Source organism: Schistocerca gregaria, chromosome 2 (genome assembly GCF_023897955.1).
Source record: "Schistocerca gregaria isolate iqSchGreg1 chromosome 2, iqSchGreg1.2, whole genome shotgun sequence".
NCBI lineage: Eukaryota > Metazoa > Arthropoda > Insecta > Orthoptera > Acrididae > Schistocerca > Schistocerca gregaria.
The window spans coordinates 30,849,850-30,873,304 of NC_064921.1; the positions used below are offsets into that span (position 1 = coordinate 30,849,850).

Here is a 23,455-nt window from a genome sequence, read left to right on the forward strand (position 1 = left end):
TCAAAGAACTGTGTATAAAGGAGAGAAATTAAGGTTCCCATTGATACTGTAAACATAAATAAAATGCTTTGTAATGAGCGATGCACACAATAATACATTGCAATAAGGGGTATAACTGTTCAAATCCTGTCCAAATTTTTCTGATTTAAGGTTTTTATGGCTCCCACATTACCTCCAAGTTAAAATTACATTGATTGTTTCTAAATGCTGCAGAGCTTTTTCCCTCTCTTTTCTTGTTTTTCATTATGTTTGAATTTATTTCAATTATTGCTTTATAGTTAATGAGCTTAAAGTCAAAGGATGTAAATGATAAGAAGGAAATATCTGTTATTAAGATGTTACTTTGGACTTTACATTTCAAGAAGAAACAAGTGATATTTGTTGTTATGGTTGCAGATTCAGTGAATGGAGGACATTTCATTTTCATGCTCATTTACTAAATTCCTTTCATGAACAAGGAATAAGTGGGAATAAGCTACTTAGATTAATGGGGATGTTGCAAGTTTTGATAAAGAATATGTCTGACCTTTAAGGTCATGAACCATTGCCATGATTTTTCACCTCTTAGGTACACATGCTTTTGTTTCAAGCTGGAAAAAAATTTCAACAAAGATGGTGATTATATTCAAAAGTGGCAAATGAATCCGAAATGTTGTAGCTGTTGTCCTATGTATATGGCTTTTACTTTTCATTTAGAATAAAAATTAAAAAGTTGGAGGCATTATTTCCTGAATGACCTTTGTAAGACATAAACTGATTCTTTGAACATGTTACAAATGTTAAATGATAATACAAAATTTCTGTTTGTTGGAAAAGTTGTTCCAGTTCGTACACTGATTAGCAAGAACATTATGACCATCAATCTACTATTGATATAAACTCATCCAGGCGATAACAGTGTCACATGGTGAGGAATTAGTGCTAGTCTGTGTGTAGAGTGGGGAAAGCATGTGATCTATCTGAGTTCTACCAGGGGCAATTTGTGAATGCCCACACGGTAAGCATAAGCATTTCAGAAACTGAACAACTTTTTTTGGGTGTTCGAGGAGTGCTGTGGTGAGTGTCTTCAACAAATGGAGAAGCCAATGTGAAACCATGTCCAGGCATCTTTGGGTTGTGACTACCCATCGTTATAGATGTCCAACACTGTAGGCTGGTCAGACTGGTAAACAGGACAGGTGGCAAACTGTGGTGGAACTAACACAAAGTTTAATGCTAGGCAGAGTAAAAGTGTGTCTGAACACAACAGTGCACTGAACACCTCTAATGATCGGCCATGGCAACTATGACTAAAATTGGCACATGACCATTGGCGCTGGACAATGGCGTAGTGGCAGAATGTTGCATGGTCTGAAGAATCCTGATACTTTCTGTTAGCACTGGATGATGGCACAGTGGCAGAGTGTTACTTGGTCTGATGAATCACAATACCATCTTCATCATGCCAATGGGAGGGGCATGAATCCATTGTATCCCCGGGGAACAGCTCCTTGACACATGTACTGCAGGACAGAGAGAAGCTGGTGGCAGCTCTATTATGCTCTGGGGACCATTCATGTGGTCTTCCGTGGGTCCAATTGAGCTCTTGCAAGGCACCTTGATGGCCAAGGAGTATCATACAGTGGTTGCAGACCATGCACACCCTTTCATGATGATCATGTTTCCTGACAGCATTGTGATTTTTGAAGAAGATAATGCACCATGTCACAATGCCAGGAGTGTGATGGAGTGGTTAAAGGAACACATTGGTGAGTTTCAATTGATGTGCCATTGCCACAACAGGCCATATGTGAACCTGATCGAACATATCTGGGATGTGATTGAATGTGATGTTAGAGCTCATTGGCCTCTGCCCACAATTTACAGGAATTAGGTGACCTGTGTGTGAAGATGAGGTACCAACTCCCTCCAGTGATGTACCAAGGTATCACTGCTTCCATGCCACAATGTGTCAGCATTGTTAAGTGTGCTAAAGGTGGACATACTAGCCATTAGGTTGGTGATCTTGATGTTCTGGCTGATCAGTGTAACCTGCAAGGAAGCAGAGAGAGGATTCAGAGATGAAAATATAAAGAGAAAAACAGCTATAGTGCATTGATTCTATTACATTAAGACATTCTTCTGTCAGCATATAGTGTTTTTTAATCTAAGAATTAATGCTGAAAATAATTTTGCATTAAATAACAATGCAATTGCAAATGTAGCTGCAACAGAGATACAGAATTTAGATCTGAAAAGTTCTGATCATCACTCAGAATGCTACAAAACTTACTTCATTATGTTAATGATGTGAGCAGGTCTGGTTGATAATTTTTCGTCTTCACAGTATAAGCTATTTCAACAAAAATGTTTATATTCTAGTGAAATCCAGGTGACCATACTAACCAAACCTATTCCATCCAGTGATCTCACATATATTTTGTACTTCTGTATTCTGCCATTTGGGTATTGTGGAGGCCTCCAAGAGACTAAAACTGTTCTTGAATCCATTATAAGAGCCTTTATGTCTGCAGGTTCACTGGGAACTGTAACATATTTGACAAGGATGGTCAGTACTAACACTAAAACACTGCAATTTATTTTACATATTGACTGGAGGCTTGAAGGGAAAAGAAGACAGATGAAGGTAAAGACTGGCAAGGTTTACAAAATGAGGAGAATTACAGAAAAGTTGCCCAGAACCCTGTGCCATGGAAGACTTACTGGATAGGTTAAGAAGGAAAGTCTGATTGTTGGTGGCTACACCAGAGAATATTTGAATACTTGAGAACTCCAAGGTGGAATTTAGGATAATAAGCAAGGTAAAGATTACCGTAAAACCATTGTGTAAACTATTGTAGGTCGAGAAAAATATCAACAGAATGGACCTCATTTCAGGGCATTATTTTAGGATGTCATAGACTTGGCGAAGCAGCTGATTAATACATTCAAGACCAGATTTTTTTTAATTTATTTATTTATTTATTTATTTTTTTTTTATTTAGGGATCAGCAGTACCAGTATGGATGTGATGGCCTGGGAAGTCTTTCTGAACTGGGCTGACTGCTCCTACCCCTGTGGCCATTATAAGACTTGCCTGATGCACCTTCCTAGCACCATCTATACCAGGCCTGTAACTGGCAAAACATATACTATTAAAGGGAGAGTCACCTATGGAATGACATGTTGTATACCAGCTGTTATGTAAACACTGTTTGGCATTCTAAACTAGAATGACTCCCACCAAGTTATCAGTTAGGATGGATGAGTACAGACAGAGGTTGTATACTGCTACACAAAATCCTGTTGCAGAGCACACTTTACAACATTACAATCATGGCCTTGATACCTGTTTTACCACACATGCCATTTGGTTTCTCTCTCCTGACAGCAGTTTCTCAGAACTCCACAGTGGGAATGGCATTATAACATGTGCTTGGTTCTCACAACCCTCCTGGCATTACAATATGTGCTTGGTTCTCACCACTCATATGGCAAAAATTTATGTTGGATTTCTATGGTCTCAGCATTTCTTTCAGTAAATATTCATTTTCTTCAATCCCCTTTATTTTTTTATATCTTTTGTTTATTTACCAACCTGCCTAATTTTCTCACCACCCTTGCCTGTCTATCACATATAATGCTCTTAGCATTTCCCTCTTATTGTTTATTGCACACTGTTTTTTTTTGCCCTCCAGTAATCTGTGTCTTTCTTATGGCACTATCTCCCACCTTTAAGATTTCAGGTTTTCATATCTTGTCTGGTGCAGGCAATAACAACCATTCTTTCCCTCCCAACCCTTCCAGTCAGTCTTCTCTGGCTTGGGACTGTGTGTACTTTTCTGTAACCCTCTCCATTTCCTAAATGTTGCCAATCATTTCTTTCATTCCTCTTCCTTTCCCTCTTTTGACTATATGGAGCCACTGGCCATGAAAACTTCTGCATTTCCATATCTTTTATAGATATTTTTCCTGCTGCCACCAGGTACATAGATAATTTTTATTGATACTATTTTACATTTTCTAAGACTGATTATTTTTCTTGATTTATTTTATATATTATTCCATAACAATACAAGCATATGTACACAGATCATCAACATGACAGTGTAAGGATCCTCACAAATCGTTTGGACAATGTACGTATAAGGAGAATGATTTCAAACTTTCAAATCACATGGCAGTTAACGAAAGCAAGGAACTTCCATTGTTTAACCTTACAGAGATTTTAAAGATATTATTATTTGAAAGATCCATATACCTCACTTGTTAACTGACATTATATTAATTCAGTAGTTGCTGTTTTAAGATAATTATAATTACAATTTTTGTTACTTCTTTAGGACAACAGTTTGTTTCTGAAGATGTGACTATAATGTCATAATATTAGCTGTGATTAATAAATCATTTTGAAGCAGCTGTTGCAATTTTCATCATTTGAAAAGATTTCAAACTTATCTCAATCAATTAATGGTTTTCAAAGAAAGATGTAAGCATTGATGTTGTAGCTCTGTGGAAAACTGTGATGCCTCCAATCTTTGCAGTGAACAGTGAGTGATTCCTGGCACATGCGGCCACATCCTCTGCAATGTCTCATAGAACAGCAGCTGAACTGTCAGCCCCATGTCCGCTTACAACAACTGATCTTCAACCAGCTTCACAACCTTGGGTTCGTTTGTAACTGAATAATTCATTTGACCTAACATAAAATATGACTGCCATACTTAGTCACAGGCTTGTCTGGAATGCCAATACAGAAAGGTCTGTTTCCATATGCAGCTTCCTCTCAGTTACTCTGATATACAATGTGCATGATTTCGGAATGCGCACCATGACCTCATCATCACCCTACCACAATCAGAAGGCTAAAAATACTATTTGCAATAATTGACTGGGTCTCATACTGGGATGGGGCATGCTTCTGAAGGACATAACAGTGGAATCTACTGTTTGAGCTTTCATCAGTGCATGGATGTCTCACTTTGACTGCATGGAAACAATTACCTCAATTACTAAGGGCCCAGTACAAATTCTCTCAGTTTGATGCACTCTGCCACACCTGTGGCATTACCCACCATCATACAACCACATACCACCCACAGAGTAATGAGCTTGTAGAGTGGTGACACCATACTCTGAAGACTGCTCTCATGTGCTATGGTGAACTGTGGATGAAGGCATTTCTATGGGTGGTGCTTGGCATCCATATGGGATTTAAGAAACAAGCTATGAGCTTCCCCTGCAGAAATCTTGTACACTGAATCCTTTATGCTCCCAGTGGAGTTTATGTTACTCACACCAACTCCCAGCCCAGCAGACCTACTTGTGTCAGTGCAGTACATGAAGCTCCATATCCACAATTTGAATGTGTCACCATCTACCACACACAATGCTCCAAAAATCTTAGTACACAAGGCATAGTCAGGTTGCAGCTATGTAATGCTGTGTAATGCCATAATCTGACCACCAGTACAACTGCACTATTCCTGTCCATTTCCCACTCTCAACCCACATATCTTTGATATCTTGCTCAATGAAAAAACAATAATGGTCTCCTAGCACAGGTTCAGACCGGCATGGGTCCTTCATGACCATATCGCTACATGACCCTATCAGAGGCCAGGATGTCTGTGAAACAGCCATGTCATATACCATCTCTGCTGCAATCAATGCACAGCTTTTTATATTGGAATGAATACCAACCAGCAGTCCACCAGGATGGTCATCTATAAACTGTGGCCAAGGGCAAAGTTGACAACACTGTGGCACAACACGCAGCTGAACATAGTGTGCTTGATTTCAATGACTGCTTCCAAGCCAATGAGAGTTATCCTTACTCCATATTCTCGGTTCCTGTAATCATCCCAGCCTCAACCTACAGTAGCCTACTGTCATCACACTCTCCACCCAACAGTGTCCACCCCCTCTGTCCTATCACCTTCTTCCAATTCACATCCCCTCACCTTCATGGTGAACCACTTTCTGCCAATTCACCCACAGGCCTTGAAATGGAATGATCACATAGGCTCAATTGGGAGTAAAAAATACTTTGGTTCACTGGTAGGATAGTGGGCAAATGCAGTCAGTCTACAGTGGACATTGCTTATATTACACCTATGCATCTCATTTTCGAATACTACTCAAGTGTGTAAGGCCCATATCACATAGGACATGCTCAGGATATTTAATTATGCAAAGACAGGTAGCACTAATGGTCACAGGTATGTCTGTCTCTTAGGGTAGCCTCAAAGAAATGCTGAAAGACCTGAACTGCCAGATGCTTGAACATAGATGCCAATCATCCCTCACAAGCCTACTCACAAAGTTTCAGATACCGCTAATATGTGAGGAGTCTAGAAATATACTTCAGACCTGGCGCATCACTCCTGTAAGTACTGCCAAGACAACATTAGACTAATTACAGAATTCACAGAGACATTTAAGCACTAACTGTTCCTCTTACCAAGCTCCATACCTGACTGAAATGGGAGAAACCCTGACAGGTGGGACAATGCTGAATGCCCTCTACCATGCACCTGACAGCAGTTTGTACAGTATTTATGTAGATGTAAAAAAAATATCCATACATCACTATGTAATGCAGAACAGGCTACTGTAAGTCACAAAATGCAGACCTGCCAGTATAAAAGGAGATGGGGGGTATTGTCTTGTCACTAGAGAATGAATAACAGCAGAATGTGATGGTCAAGTGAGCTTAGTGATTTCAGTCATTGACCAGTTATTAGATATCACCTAACAAAACCATCAGGGATGTTTCAAGCCTTCTAAAGTTACTCAAGATGGCTGTTGGTGATGTGACTGTAGTAATGTGGAAATACAATGGGACAATCGCAGCTACTGAAGGACAGGGGCCATTGAGCACTGCACAGAATACTTACAAAAATCACATAAAATCAGAAGAAGGAATCAGACCACCTAGCACTATGGCTGTATATAGGAAGTGAAAACGAATGTGATACAAATATGGAGATACTGATCAACAATGCAGTAACCACACATTTCTGTAACTACTGGTGAGTGTCAGTCAAGGTAGTGTAAAGAGTGACATCGAAAGAGTTTGCCCATAAGCTGAAAATATCTCTACTATAATTTTTCATTATATCCATTTTTGACTCAAAATCTCTTCTATGTGGTGAGTAGCAATCTATTCTTTCCATATCGTTGTTATTCCATTCTGGACTTCTTATTGTCCAATTTATTATTTATTTATTTTCAAAGCCAAGATTTCAGAGTCAATTGCCACCATCTGACTGGGAATACTCCATGGTTTTAGGAGACTCTTGCATCAGTCTAGTGTTTTCAATATATATACTTATGAAGTTAATAATACTAAATTTCTCCTGGGCTCAAAAATGTCCATTTCTGTTGTTTGTCATTCTTGAACTAGTATTCAAAATCATCATAATGTAGTATCACTATTTATTTGTCTGTCTACATTCAGTGGTCCATAAATCCCATCATGAATGAGATTCTTCAGGGTTGTAGAATGCATCAAATTATGCATTAACTAGCAGAAGGGATAACTGAAGGCTAGTAAATAGTTGTAAGTAATGTTAATCTTTTCCATTTGCTAATTGTGAGAATTACTTCTAGAGTACATAACATGCTACACCAAAGTTCCTGTCCTTTTTCTTGTGCCAGTTCATTATATGGACTTCTGATTAGCTTACTCTCTTATGGAGCTTGCCAGTAACTTCTGATATTGCCTGCCCATTTCACGAAGCATAGTTGGACAGTGGCACTGCCTGATTTTCTTGTAAGGGTTTACTCCCTAGGAAAGCTAGCTTTGGTATGACTCTAGAGCCATCCCCAACCTCCACCCTCTTTCTCCTTCCACAACATATTGTGTAATACAAGAATCCAAATTACTGGTGATAATTTAAAAAAGAACAAAGAAACGGAGAATATTAACTTAGAAGTTCAACAACGTTGCAGCCTTTTGTCTATGTTCTTTAACACACACATCAATTAAATTGTATGGTGATGAAAAAAGAAACAACACAATGACATATCCAATTTAAACCAACAATATTATATAATGACAATGCTACTTGTAGATGATCAGATTTTAATGAAGAACAGTGAAAACTGCCAGAATAGAGCTGTCTATGAACTATACAAAGTATGTTAGATATACAACATGTCAATGTCAAAACAAAAAACAAAAGCTGTGTCTGTTTGTGGTAAAAACCCAGTAAGGACAAAAGTAGCAATGGCAAACAAGATCACAGAGCAAGTTGATGAATTTAAATTTTGAAGTACTGGCTAATGTGCCTGGATCAAAAACACAAAACTGAGAAGCTGTGTTACCTATACAGCACCATTACATCTTCTCAAAATATTGTAAAGCAAGAAAATTATCTTAAATTTTATAAAGTTATGTCAGTACCAGGATGGGAGTATGAGTAATGATAAGAAGATAAAATAAGGTTACAGAACAAAAAACTGAAATTCTTTAAGACCATAGTGAGAAGTAGATACTAGGAAGGAACTGAAAATATCTGATGTATACAAAGGGGTTGAAGAAAACAGCCAAAAATGGATATCCCATCAGTTGCATGTGGAGAAGTCAAGATCACTACTACATTTTTGCAATGCATTCTGCAAAGTAAAAGAAGCACCAGAAGACTAGCAAAAAGGTGGAAGAACAAAACATAGCTGCAGCAGGTCAAGCAAGATCTAATGCATGACAGAAGAAGAATAAAATGCCTTCTAAATAACTTCATTACTATTATATCAGCAAAATAGCAGCTACTCTCAAAAATGCTGTTAATTGTCATCTTACATTACCCAGCTACTGTTTTTATCTGGTACTTCAAATAAATCATTATGTAACATAACACAGAATACTATCAATTGCCTATTTAGTGCATAAATATGCTTAATGTGAAACCTATTGTAGGAAATCTCTTGTATAGTGTAATTAATTTTAGATTAAAGGAGATCATTCATTGAAAAGACTAACTCTGAGTTAATGATAAGATCACACAAAGGAAGAAAATTTTGTTAGCTTTCAGAGTTATCCTTTTACAAAGTAGAGTAAAACACACACACACACACACACACACACACACACACACACACCTATGCCTCTACATCATGTAGAGACATTGGCGCACATGTGCGAACAAATCTCTGTGTGTGTGTGATTTACTCTAGTTTGTCAAAAGGTAACTTTGAAACCTAGCAAGTTTTGTATCTTTTGTGTGTGCATATCAACAAAACAATATTCCTGCTTTTTGGTGAGTGGTCTCCTTTAAACCAAAAGCATTTAATATGAAACCATAATATTAATTATGGTAGACTGCTACTCACCACAAAGAGAAGGTGTTCAGCAGCCAGTAGATATATTTAAAAGTAGACTAAGCTATGGGACAAAGTTCTTCTTTAGTTCAGAAAAACACATGCACATTAACACAAGTGCAACTAACACAAGTATAACTATTGTTGCCTCCTGGTACTGAGGCTTGACTGCAGTGAGTTTCGGTTGGGATGGATACTTGGGGTACAGAAGGAACATGATACATTAAGGGAGAAGGATATAGCAGTGTAGGGCCACCTGTGTAGGCAGCCATGTAGTCTACCATCTTAGCTTCTATGTTTACACATACATACTCCACAAGCCGCTGTATGATACAAGACAGACTGCTACCAGTCGCTTTCTTCCCTATTCCACTCACAGATGGAGTGGGGGGAAAACAACTGTCTGTATGCCTCCATATGAGTCCTAGTTTCTTGTATCCCATCTTTGTTGCCCTTATACAGAATTTATGTTGGTGGCTGTAGGCTCATTCTGCAGTCAGCTTCAAATGCGAGTTCTTTAAATTTTCTCAATAGTGTATCTTGGAAAGAACATTGTCTTCCCTGCAGAGATTCCTGTTTGAATCCCTGAAGCATCTTCAAACCATGTGCATGTTATTTGGAGCCGTCGGTAAAAAAACTAGCAGCCTGCCTCTGAACTGCTTTAATGTATTCCTTCAATCTGGCCAGCTGCAGATCCCAAAAACCTGGGCAGTACTGAAGAACAGGTCTCACCAGCATCCTACATGTGTTTCTCTTTATAGCTGAACCACACTTTCCTAAAAGTTCTCCCAATAGACCAAAGTCAACCATTCATCTTCCCTACCACAATCCTCACATGCTTGTTCCATTTCATAGTGTTTTACAACATTATGCCCAGATATTTAAATGACATGACTGTGTCAGGCAGAACACTACTAATGCTGTGTCTGAAAAACTGTGACCAAGAGATGGCTGAGCCACCAAGATATTGTGCATGCCCATCAGCATGCTCTACTCGACTTCAATGACTATTTCACAGCCTGTACCATCTGGATTCTTCCTATCACCATCAGCTTTTCAGAACTTCCCTGTTGGGAACACAGCCTGCAACACATCATTCATTCCCATAACTCTCCTTGTTTCAACCTTTGCTAGTCTCTGTTGTCACCCACTTTCCTTTATCCCCTCCCCTGTTCCCACTCCAGTGTCACAGTACTTTCCCTTTCTCTGCTTCCCCCACTCACCATGGCTCTAACACTGCAACTAGTTACCCTGCCATCCAGGTAAATGTTTAGAAACACAGTATTAGGAGCAAAATTCATAGCTCAAAAATTTGTCAGAATCAGAGGCGATCAAAAAGTTTCTTTCCAGAGGCTGCACAGTCCAGAATCACTGTGAGCAAGGAGGTAATTAAATCATCGCACCAACGCAACAGGTTGAAGATGCCCTTTTGGTAAAACAGCATGTCCTGCTGTGTGAAGAAGCCAGTACCTACCCGCTGCACATCCTCATCCGACAGGAGCTGTTGAAACTTCAAGGCCTTTTTTAAGGTATCAAATGCAAGATAACCACAAGGGAAGAGACCAAGACTATAGGGTGGGTACTCAGATGTCTCCCACTTGAGTTGGCATAACATCTGAGTTATGTTATTTGTGATATGGGGATATGAAACAGCATGAAGCAGCAGCACCCATTGGTAAAATTTTCCTGGATGTTTCACCTTAAGTGCACATTGAAATACATCTTACATTGTGCAGTACTGTTCCCCAGTGATGCAGATACCAGGTTTCTTGAAATAAATAGGTCACGGGCCTTTTGCTTGGCATTCAAAACCTGGGGTACCCACCACAGGGCACAGACATTACAGTAACCTAACTCCTAACAGCTTGTGTGTTGCACACTACCGAAGCAGATGTTGAGACTCTTTGCTAGTGCATGTGTGATTATGTGTTGGCCCACCCCAATCTCATCATCAACTACACACTTGTTGTTCTATGTAATGGATGAAGCTAGCCTCAATGATTAATCAGCATCTTGTGTCAATCTACAACCAGCACAGAACCCTTTCAGAATGCTGGTTTTCGACAGACATACTGCCCTACACATATTCTTCATTCTTTGATGGATGTCTCCTATATTTGTCCTCCAGCAGACAAGAAAAGAAAATAGCACATTAGTCCTATTTACACACATTTGGCTGTAACATTGCCATAGTTCACAGTTCCACATTTACCAGATGCATGTTGAAAAAACATTATTATGTGATATGTGAGATGGTTGTTAAACTCTTACACAAATATTTAAGTACTGCAGACTGAAACACTCAAAATTGCAGAACTGAATCCACCAATGGAGAAGAACCTCAAGATGATTATTCTTATGAAGAATCTGTGGGAGACAGTTTCACATCTGATTATGTTCAAATGTGTGTGAATTCCCAAAGGACCAAACTTCAAAGGTTATTGGTCCCTAGACTTACACACTACTTAAACTAACTTATGCTAAGAACAACACATGCACCCATGCTCACGGGAGGCCTCAAACCTCTGGCGGGAGGGGCCTCACGATCCGTGACATGGCACCTCTAACCACATGGCTCAGACCTGATTAATGACAGTCTCTGTAATGTAAATTAAATCTAAAGTTTCCTTGTCAGACAAAAAAAATAGAGTATTGTATTGGATGAACATAGATGGTAAAATGACTGCACATTAATATTGTTAAAAAATCAAGTTGCCCATTCATAATGTGAGAAATTAAATTCCAGTAAGACATACAAGTTGATCAGAAATAATGTGGTGCCTTTCTCTTGATGTGTTGTATCATTTTCAGTAATATGAGCTTATGATAGTGGCATTTCAGACTCCTAGCTTCATATTCTCCATATCAGAGAGTGCAGAATGTGCTGGACAATTGTCGACAGTATCTTTCCTTTCTGAATTTTAAGCTCCTGATCCCAATACCCTATTTTGGCTATAAAGAGTTCAGAAGTCATCCAGGACTCTTTATCATCATTGTAGTGAACTGGCTGAATTTTTACATGCTTTAAACACCCAGGATTTATTTTTACCTATCATCAGAAGTTTTTTTCTTATCAGTTCCATCTACATTAGCACAAACCAGAACTGCTATTCATTCTTTAGATAACTTGCGTTCAACATATTTTTCACCCTTAAATTGCAGAGTTTTGTCATGTGTTGATTTAATGAAAATGCCAGTCTCATCTGCATTTAAGACATCACAATCTTCATATCCTTCATGAAGGCCTCAGAGACCAGTGTGGCCTGAGATCCCAGTTGGTGCACATTGACAGCGCAGAAAGATACATATATAGCTTCTTTTCTGTGTTTACTTCATAGATTATTACTTAATTGCGTGTGAGTTTTATATAGGAGGTGCTATTTCGAGTTTTAGTTAATGTAATCATAAATTCAGGCAGATTGTAGCGCAGTCGTTAGGCATCTGTACAGATTAGTTCATACATTCTTTGGGTGTTTCCCTTGTGTTATCTAGGCACGGACTCGTGTTTCAGTAACTGTTGTTCAACATCGATTAGAATGGACAGGGATTGTGATTGCTGTGTTTGGATGAGGGCTGAGTTGACATCCCTTCACTCACAGCTGTAGGCGGCGCTGACTTCAGTCATGCAGCTTGAGGCTGTTGCCAATGGGCACCACTGTGGGGAGCCGGACTTGGGTATCATGGAAATGTCAACCTCATCCTGTCTGTATCCAAATCGGTCTGCTGCTGTGGTTGCCCTGGTTGCTGCCTGCAGTGGGGCTGAGCATTTGCCTGTGGTTGATTGGGAGGTAATTCCAAAGCATGGCAGGCAGCGAAAGACGTCCCCGGAGGCTGATCAGAAAGCCTCCCCGGTGCGTCTGACAAAAAAGTTTCTGGCACTGTCTCTGGCTGAGCCAGATGCAGCTGCCTGCCCTGTTTCAGAGGATTATTCTCAGCCTTCAAGGTCCAGGCAATTATTGGTAGTTGGGCGCTTCAATGTTAGGCGCATAATGGGGCCCCTTAGGGATATGGCGGCTAAGGAGGGGAAGAAATCCAGTGTGTCCTCCGTGTGCATTCTGGGTGGAGTCATTCCCAATGTGGAAAGGGTCCTTCCAGATGCCATGAAGAGCACAGGGAGCAGCCAGCTGCAGGTGGTAGCACATGTCGGCACTAATGATGTGTGTCGCTTTGGATCTGAGGAAATTCTCTCTGGATTCCAGCAGCTATCTGATTTGGTGAAGACTGCCAGTCTTGCTTATGAGATGAAGGCAGAGCTCACCATCTGCAGCATCATTGACAGAACCGACTGCGGACCTTTGGTGCAGAGCCAGATGGAAGGTCAGAATCTGAGGCTCAGACGGTTTTGCGACTGTGTTGCTTGCAGATTCCTTGACTTGCACTATAAGGTGGTGGGGTTTTGGGTTCTGTTGAATAGGTCAGGAGTTCACTACACTCATCTGGCGGCTACATGGGTAGCAGAGGATGTGTGGTGTGGACTGGGCGATTTTTTAGGTTAGATGCCTCGAGATAGTACAGGGTGGGCTGCAATCTCAAAGGGTGCATGGCAAATACAGGACGTGCTTGGATCAAGGAACAGTCGGAATTGTAGTTGTAAATTGTTGAAATTTTGCTGGGAACGTCCCTGAGCTTCAAGTGCTAATAGAAAGCACAGAAGCTGAAATCGTTATAGGTACGGAAAGCTGGCTAAAGCCTGTAATAAGTTCTGCAGAAATTTTTACGAAGTCTTAGATGATGTTCAGGAAAGATAGATTAGGCAGAATTGGTGGTGGAGTGTTTGTGTCTGTTAGTAGTGGTTTATCTTGTAGTGAAGTCAAAGTAGATACTCCGTGCAAATTGGTATGGGTGGAGGTTATACTTAACAGCCGAACTAAGTTAATAATTGGCTCCTTCTACCGACCCTCAGACTCCGATGATATAGTTGCTGAACAGTTCAGAGAAAATTTGAGTGTCGTAACAAATAAATACCCCCCTTATACAGTTATAGTTGGTGGGGACTTCAACCTTCCCTCGATATGTTGGCAAAAATACTTGTTCAAAACTGGTGGTAGGCAGAAAACATCTTCCGAGATTGTCCTAAATGCTTTCTCTGAAAATTATTTCAAACAGTTAGTCCATGAACCCACACGAATTGTAAATGGTTGTGAAAACACACTTGACCTCTTAGCCACAAACAATCCAGAGGTAATAGAGAACATCATGACTGATACAGGGATTAGTGATCACAAGGTCGTTGTAGCTAGGCTCAATACCGTTTCTTCCAAATCCACCAGAAACAAATACAAAATAGTTTTATTTAAAGAAGTGGATAAAGGGTCACTAGAAGCCTTCCCAAGAGACAATCTCCATTCTTTTCCAACTGACTATGCAAATGTAGATGAGATGTGGCTTAAATTCAAAGATATAGTAGCAACAGCAATTGAGAGATTGATAACTCATAAATTGGTAAGAGATGGAACTGATGTCCCATGGTACACAAAACAGGTCCAAACGCTGTTGCAGATGCAACAGAAAAAGCATGAGAAGTTCAGAAGAGTGCAAAATCCCAAAGATGGGCTAAAATTTACAGACGCGAAATTTGGCACAGACTTCAATGCGAGATGCTTTTAATAGGTTCCACAACGAAACATTGTCTCGAAATTTGGTAGAAAATCTGTAGAAATTCCGGTTGTATGTAAAGTACACAAGCAGCAAGACACAGTCAATACCTTCGCTGCGCAGTGCTGATGGTACTGTTACCGAAAACTGTGCCGCTAAAGCGGAGCTAATGACTGCAGTGTTCTGAAATTCCTTCGCCAGGGAAGATGAATGGAATATTCAAGAATTTGAAACATGAACAGCTGCTAGCATGAGTTTCTTAGAAGTAGGTACCTTAGGGGTTTGAAGCAACTCAAATCGCTTGATACAGGCAAGTCTTCTGGTCCAGATTGTATACCGATTAGGTTCCTTTCAGATTACGCTAATACAATAGCTCCCTACTTAGCAATCATATACAACAACTCGCTCACCAATAGATATGTACCTACAGATTGGAAAATTGCACAGGTTGCACTGGTGTTTAAGAAGGGTAGTAGGAGCAATCTATCGAACTACAGACCTATATCATAGATGTCGGTTTGCAGTAGGGTTTTGGAGCATATACTGTATTCAAACATGATCAATCGCCTCGAAGGGAACAATCTATTGATACATAACCAGCATGGTTTCAGAAAACATTGTTCTTGTGCAACGCAGCTAGCTGTTTATTTGCACAAAGTAATGGCAGCTATCGACAAGGGATCTCAAGTTGATTCCATATTGCTAGATTTCCGGAAAGCTTTTGACACCATTCCTCACAAGCGACTTCTAATCAAGCTGTGGGCCTATGGGGTATTGTCTCAGTTGTGCTACTGGATTCATGATTTCCTGTCAGGAAGGTAGCAGTTCATAGTAACAGACGGCAAATCATCGAGTAAATCTAAAGTGATATCAGGTGTTCCCCAGGGAAGCGTCCTGGGACCTCTGCTGTTCCTGATCTATATAAATGACCTGGGTGACAATCTGAGCAGCTCTCTTAGGATGTTTGCAGATGATGCTGTAATTTACTGTCTAGTAAGATTATTTCAAAGACCAGTATCAGTTGCAAAGCGATTTAGAAAAGATTGCTGTATGGTGTGGCAGATGGTAGTTGACGCTAAATAACGGAAAGTGTGAGGTGATCCACATGAGTTCCAAAAGAAATCCATTGGAATTTGATTACTCAATAAATAGTACAATTCTCAAGGCTGTCAATTCAACTAAGTACCTGGGTGTTAAAATTACGAACAACTTCAGTTGGAAAGACCACATACATCATATAGTGGGGAAGGCGAGCCACAGGTTGCGTTTCATTGGCAGGACACTTAGAAGATGCAACAAGTCCACTAAAGGGACAGCTTACACTACACTCGTTCATCCTCTGTTAGAATATTGCTGCCCAGTGTGGGGTCCTTACCAGGTGGGATTGACGGAGGACATCGAAAGGGTGCAAAAAGAGGGCAGCTTGTTTTGTATTATCATGTAATAGGGAGAGAATGTGGCAGATATGATATACGAGTTGGGATGGAAGTCATTAAATCAAAGACATTTTTTGTCGTGGCGAGATCTATTTACGGAATTTCAGTCACCAACTATCTCTTCCAAATGCGAAAATATTTTGTTGAGCCCAATCTACATAGGTAGGAATGATCATCAATATAAAATAAGAGAAATCAAAACTCGAACAGAAAGGTTTAGGTGTCCATTTTTCCCATGCGCTGTTCGGCAGTGGAATGGTGGAGAGATAGTATGATTGTGGTTCAATGAACCCTCTGCCAAGCACTTAAATGTGAATTGCAGAGTAATCATGTAGATGTAGATATAGATGTAGATGAATTTTATGCCACACAGTGGTGAGTAATTGTTGGAATGTTTTAGTATTCACACTGATGCCTTCACCACTCACTTTGTGAAGAGTAATTCCGTGATGTTGCTTGAATCTGTCAATCCAGCCACTGCTGCACCAAATTCCTCATCTGTTAATTTCTAGGCAAATTCTTCTGCTTTCACCATAAGGGGAGGTCCAATAATGGTTGCATTGATGCTTCTATGTTGTTTAAACCACTTAAGCAGTGGTTCATGTACATCATTCCATTCCGCTTTTTGTAGAAACTTAATTTTAGACCCATTTGTTCACATGCAATAACAATTTTATCCTTGTTCTTCCAAGTTGTTTGGACTGGAATTTGGAGCCCAGATAAGCGACACGTCAACCTTTTTAGCTCCACTCTAGATTTCATTTATCAGTTTCAGTTTTTATCCCACCATTAAAACTTTTATTTTACTGTATATGCTGTTCTAAAAAGTGTGTGCCTTGTAACAAATTGCTATGGAAACTGACATCACATGTACTGGTGAAGAGTTCTGCGACTGTCACCACTACTGTAGTATGAATGCGCTAGGGTAGTTATGAGGTGATGAGCATATACTACACCTACTGTTGATGGAAGGCAGATACAAGCATATGCCAGGTTGCTGTATTACAATAACAGATTTCCTTGTACAGTACGTTGATTCTTGGAAAATCCTGTTGCTAACTCAGGCTGAAAATGGGGTTATATATGAGCTATACACAAATAGCAAATACATTTGTCGTATTAAGCAAGGATGATAAGTAGGTATGTTCCTTACAAGGAATATGGATGTACCACAGAAATCACGGGGTTATAGCCGAGATAGCATTGTAAATGATGTTGTTACAAGAAAGTTCAATTGTACTCTATAATATTTCACCAAAAAAGACACATTTCTCTCTTCAGATGGTCCTAACATTTCACAGGTGGCCAAGAGCTACATGATACAGTGCAGTGAGTTTCAGTCACAGAATCGTAAGTGGTAAACAAGCAGCAGCCACCTGTCTGAGTTCTCTGCAATCTCAGGCTTGTACCAGGCATCATTCACAGCAATTCACTTTGTTATCAAGTTGCCCAAACTGTTTTTCCTTGGAATGTCCAAATCTTGAGAATACGTGAAATGAGTGTTTACATAGAAGTCACATTACAAAAGTATGTTGTGGCACAGCAGGTATCAGACAGCACTCCAACCCCCCCCCCCCTTCCCCCCCCCCCCCCACCCCCACCGGCCAATGCAAATTAATAACATGATCCGATGCTGGCACTGTGTAAAACTATGTTACAGGCACCATTGTAAGGCATTCTGGTTTCCTTTCTTTCTGATACCAAGACACTAATCTCAGTTATAAATCAGCCCTTGTGCTTTAGTATGTGCACATGTGCTCCCTTTCCCTTTCTCAGTAAAGCACATTCATTGTCATAGACATGGAGTCACCTTGAGGTGGTGGTTGTGGTGGATCCTTTAGTTAACAATATATTTGGCCTCAATGCACATTTCACTTTTGGATTTTCATTATTTCAAGCAGTACATTCCGTCAGCTTGTCAGCACCCTGTCCTCCTATTGATACACTTCATTTGCACCACTGATTGACTTACAGATCTACATTGGCTTAAATTGGACAACAAGTTCGAGACTTTACACTTGCTGAATTCTGTTGGTCATTAATGCTGGGGTTAACATTGAACTATATGGACTAGAACATCAACAAGTTTTTTCCCCTCATTTCAAGTCAGTGGGCTCCACTGTTAGTTACTGTCAGGGAACCTGGGGCAGTCAATGTTTGTGTGGAGACTTTAAGCAAACCAGTAATTCTCCAGTGGATGTCAATTCACATCTGTTGCTTTTTTCAGATGAACTCTTTTCTAAACTTTCAGGAGGTAAACTATGCTCCAAAATCATTTTGCAGAAGCATACCTCGAGTTACCTTTTGATGAAGACTCACAGAAGGTTGTTGTTGTTATGGTCTTCAGTCCTGAGACTGGTTTGATGCAGCTCTCCATGCTACTCTATCCTGTGCAAGCCTCTTCATCTCCCAGTACCTACTGCAGCCTACATCCTTCTGAATCTGCTTAGTGTATTCATCTCTTGGTCTCCCTCTACGATTTTTACCCTCCATGCTGCTCTCCAATTCTAAATTGGTGATCCTTTGATGTCTCAGAACATGTCCTACCAACCGATCCCTTCTTCTAGTCAAGTTGTGCCACAAGCTCCTCCTCTCCCCTATTCTATTCAATACCTCCTCATTAGTTATGTGATTTAGCCATCAAATCTTCAGCTTTCTTCTGTAGCACCACATTTTGAAAGCTTCTATTCTCTTCCTGTCCAAACTATTGATCGTCCATGTTTCACTTCCATACAAGGCTACACTCCATACAAATACTTTCAGAAACGACTTCCTGACATTTAAATCTATACTCGATGATAAGAAATTTCTCTTCTTCAGAATTGCTTTCCTTGCAATTACCAGTCTACAATTTATATCTTCTCTACTTCGACCATCATAAGTTATTTTGCTCCCCAAATAGCAAAACTCCTTTACTACTTTAAGTGTCTCATTTCCTAATCTAATTCCCTCAGCATCACCTGACTTCATTCGACTCCATTCAATTAATTTCATTTTGCTTTTGTTGATGTTAATCTTATATCCTCCACCAAGATCCGTTCCATGTCATTGACAAACCTCAAAGATTTTATTTCTTCTCCATGGATTTTAATACCTACTCCGCACTTTTCTTTTATTTCCTTTATTGCTTGCTCAATACACAGATTGAATAACATTGGGGATAGGCTACAAACCTGTCTCACTTCCTTTCCAAACACTGCTTCCCTTTCATACCCCTCGACTCGTAGTACTGCCATCTGCTTTCTGTACAAATTGTAAATAGCCTTTCGCTCCCTGTATATTACCCCAGCCACCTTCAGAATTTGAAGAGAGTATTTCAATCAACATTGTCAAAAGCTTTCTCTAAGTCTACAAATGCTAGAAACATAGGTTCGCCTTTCCTTAATCTTTCTTCTAAGATAAGTCATAAGATATGTATTGCCTCATGTGTTCTAACATTTCTATGGAATCCAAATCTATCTTCCCCAAGGTTGGCTTCTATCTGTTTTTCTGTTCATCTGCAAAGAATTCATGTTAGTATTTTGCAGCTGTGTCTTACTAAACTGATAGTTCAGTAATTTTCACATCTGTCAACACCTGCTTTCTTTAGGATTGGAATTATTATATTCTTGTTGAAATCTGAGGGTATTTCGTCTGTCTCATACATTTTGCTCACCAGCTGGTAGAGTTTTGACAGGACTGGCTTTCCCAAGGCCGTCAGTAGTTCTAATGGAATGTTGTCTACTCCTGGGGTCTTGTTTCAACTCAGGTCTTTCAGTGCTCTGTCAAACTCTTCACACAGTATCATACCTCCCATTTCATTTTCATCTACATCCTCTTACATTTTCATGATATTGTCCTCAAGTACATCTTCCTTGTATAGACCCTCTGTATACTCCTTCCACATTTCTGCTTTCCCTTCTTTACTTAGGACTGGGTTTCCATCAAAGTTCTTGATATTCATGCAAGTGGCTCTCCTTTCTCCAAACGTTTCTTTAATTTTCCTGTATGCAGTATCTGTCTTACCCATAGTTAAATAACCCTTTACATCCTTACATTTGTCCTCTAGCCATCTCTGCTTAGCTATTTTGCACTTCCTGTCGATCTCATTTTTGAGATGTTTGTATTCCTTTTTGCCTGCTTCATTTACTGCATTTATATATTTTCTCCTTTCATCAATTAAATTCAATATTTCTTCTGTTACCCAAGGGTTTCTACTAGCCCTCATCTTTTTACCTATTTGAACCTCTGCTGCCTTCACTACTTCATCCTTCACAGCTACCCATTCTTCTTCTACTGTATTTCTTTCTCCCATTCCTGTCAATTTCTCCCTTATGCTGTCCCTGAAACTCTGTACACCCTCTGGTTTAGTCAGTTTATCCAGGTCTGGTCTCCTTAAATTCCCACAGAAGGTATTAGTCCTGAACATGCCCTTCTGACTTTATAAAAAAATCATAGGTTGCCTTTTGACATGGCTAGTGCTCCAATCATATTCCAGAAGGCCCTTGAACATACCACTGCTGAAGTCCCATATTTTGTAAATTAACTAGACAATATTCTAATCACCTGTCATAGCAACAAATGAGCATTCGCTCAGTCTCCAATTGGTTACCATAATCTCTGCACAGAAAGACCTTAAGTGTAACTTTTTCTTTTTCAGGCAGTAGTCAGTTATTTCCATTTTATACTAAGAGAAGAGGACCTTTGTTCCACCAATGTGTTATTTCTATTCACAATCCATCCAGTTTCCATAGTCCATCCACTAAATCATCTCCATATAAAGGGACTACATTCTGTACAATCCAAACTGTGTAACTGGGCTTTTCACTAGTCAAAAGCACATGGTGTTGGGGCTGTTCTCTCATAAAGTAAGGATAGCATGGAGAAACCAATGACATTTAAGTCATAAATACTTACTCCACTGTTCTCTCTAAGTACACATGGCACAGAGAACCCGATCACATGTAAGTTATAAACACTTACTCCAGATCAGCAGCTTTAGTTTCAGGCAGAAATGGAACATCAACTTTGGTGTCTATAGATTTTTCTTAGGTCACAAATTTCATCTTTTCAACAACAGTTAACTGGTTGTGTCACTCGTTTGGATCCAAGGCTTCATTAACAGAGTGTATGGTGCTTTGCCTTCATCGATGGGCGCTCTATTTGGCAAATTTCCAATATCAATTCACTATTTTTCTTCCATTCGGCATTCTATCACTGATGCACATCTTCATCATACAACAGATCAACTTACTGGATTTGTTAACCAGCACGCACTTGTTTTCCAGTTGGAAAGCCAACTGAAGCAACTGCTTGACGAGTTCCCTATAATTCCCTGGAAATTGGTACAGCACCTTGATGCTACCTAATTCAATGGGTCCTTCAATGTATTCAGTCAGGTTGGTCTCCCAACCCTCCAGCAGTAAACCACCTGGCTTTAACCCTTTTTTTCATTAGTGACACCAACTCCAAGTTTGGCATGGTGTGGTGTTAAATGGCCATGGGTAATGATGCAGTCCCCACCTGCAATGTCAAGTGCTTCAGCTCAGGCATCAATTCAAACAGCATCTTCACCCACACACACTGTTAAACCTCGCCCTCTATGCACCATACCTCATCTGTACCCCCACTATTGAACCTAGCTGAGTTTAGTCCTCACAGCACTGGGGGCCACAACAACCAAAGATGATGTGTGTGTGTGTGTGATTGTATATATAAAAAAGTGTATGTGTAAATCTCATTCTGGAAGTGTATGTGTGTTTTTCTTAGTTGATGAAGGACTTTATTTTATAGCTGAATCATACCCTAAGTCTACCTTTATAGGGGGCTGTCTCTCAAATGCCACCTCTATTTGGTGAGTTTTAATTTACATTTTCAAATGTTGAAATTATTTCACTAGTCTTGATTATTGTACTTACATTGACATCAAAGAGAACTATTTCTACTTATTCGATAAATGATGGAAGATCATTTATATGTAACATGAACAACAGCAGTCCTAGTATCAATCCCTGTGGTACCTACTTGTTCAACAAGCATAAGTCCATTCATTCACTCACTCATTCGTAACCTAATGTAATCTATAGGTTACATTATACAAGAGAACTTTTGAGAATATGAAACGAATCATGAAGTTAAATAACAAAAAGTAGCACACATGACAAAGTTTCTGCTTATTACCAAAACATCATTAACACTAGTCTAAGTACACTCCTGGAAATTGAAATAAGAACACCGTGAATTCATTGTCCCAGGAAGGGGAAACTTTATTGACACATTCCTGGGGTCAGATACATCACATGATCACACTGACAGAACCGCAGGCACATAGACACAGGCAACAGAGCATGCACAATGTCTGCACTAGTACAGTGTATATCCACCTTTCGCAGCAATGCAGGCTGCTATTCTCCCATGGAGACGATCGTAGAGATGCTGGATGTAGTCCTGTGGAACAGCTTGCCATGCCATTTCCACCTGGCGCCTCAGTTGGACCAGTGTTCGTGCTGGACGTGCAGACCGAGTGAGACGACGCTTCATGCAGTCCCAAACATGCTCAATGGGGGACAGATCCGGAGATCTTGCTGGCCAGGGTAGTTGACTTACACCTTCTAGAGCACGTTGGGTGGCACGGGATACGTGAGGACGTGCATTGTCCTGTTGGAACAGCAAGTTCCCTTGCCGGTCTAGGAATGGTAGAACGATGGGTTCGATGACGGTTTGGATGTACCGTGCACTATTCAGTGTCCCCTCGACGATCACCAGAGGTGTACGGCCAGTGTAGGAGATCGCTCCCCACACCATGATTCCGGGTGTTGGCCCTGTGTGCCTCGGTCGTATGCAGTCCTGATTGTGGCGCTTACCTGCACGGCGCCAAACACACATATGACCATCATTGGCACCAAGGCAGAAGCGACTCTCATCGCTGAAGACGACACGTCTCCAATCGTCCCTCCATTCACACCTGTCACGACACCACTGGAGGCGGGCTGCACGATTTTGGGGCGTGAGCGGAAGACGGCCTAACGGTGTGTGGGACTGTAGCCCAGCTTCATGGAGACGGTTGCGAATGGTCCTCGCCGATACCCCAGGAGCAACAGTGTCCCTAATTTGCTGGGTCCCCTACGACACTACGTAGGATC

At 40.3% G+C, this 23,455-nt stretch overlaps 1 protein-coding gene across 1 annotated transcript in view; it reads right to left on the reverse strand.

Annotated features, from left to right (window-relative positions):
• Positions 1-23,455, reverse strand: part of LOC126335624 (Down syndrome cell adhesion molecule-like protein Dscam2) — a 178,530-nt gene that overhangs the window by 13,886 nt on the left and 141,189 nt on the right. The window contains exon 10 of the mRNA XM_049999079.1: positions 2,386-2,525. Coding sequence (XP_049855036.1) covers positions 2,386-2,525 — 140 coding nt within the window. The remainder of the gene's footprint in view (positions 1-2,385; positions 2,526-23,455) is intronic.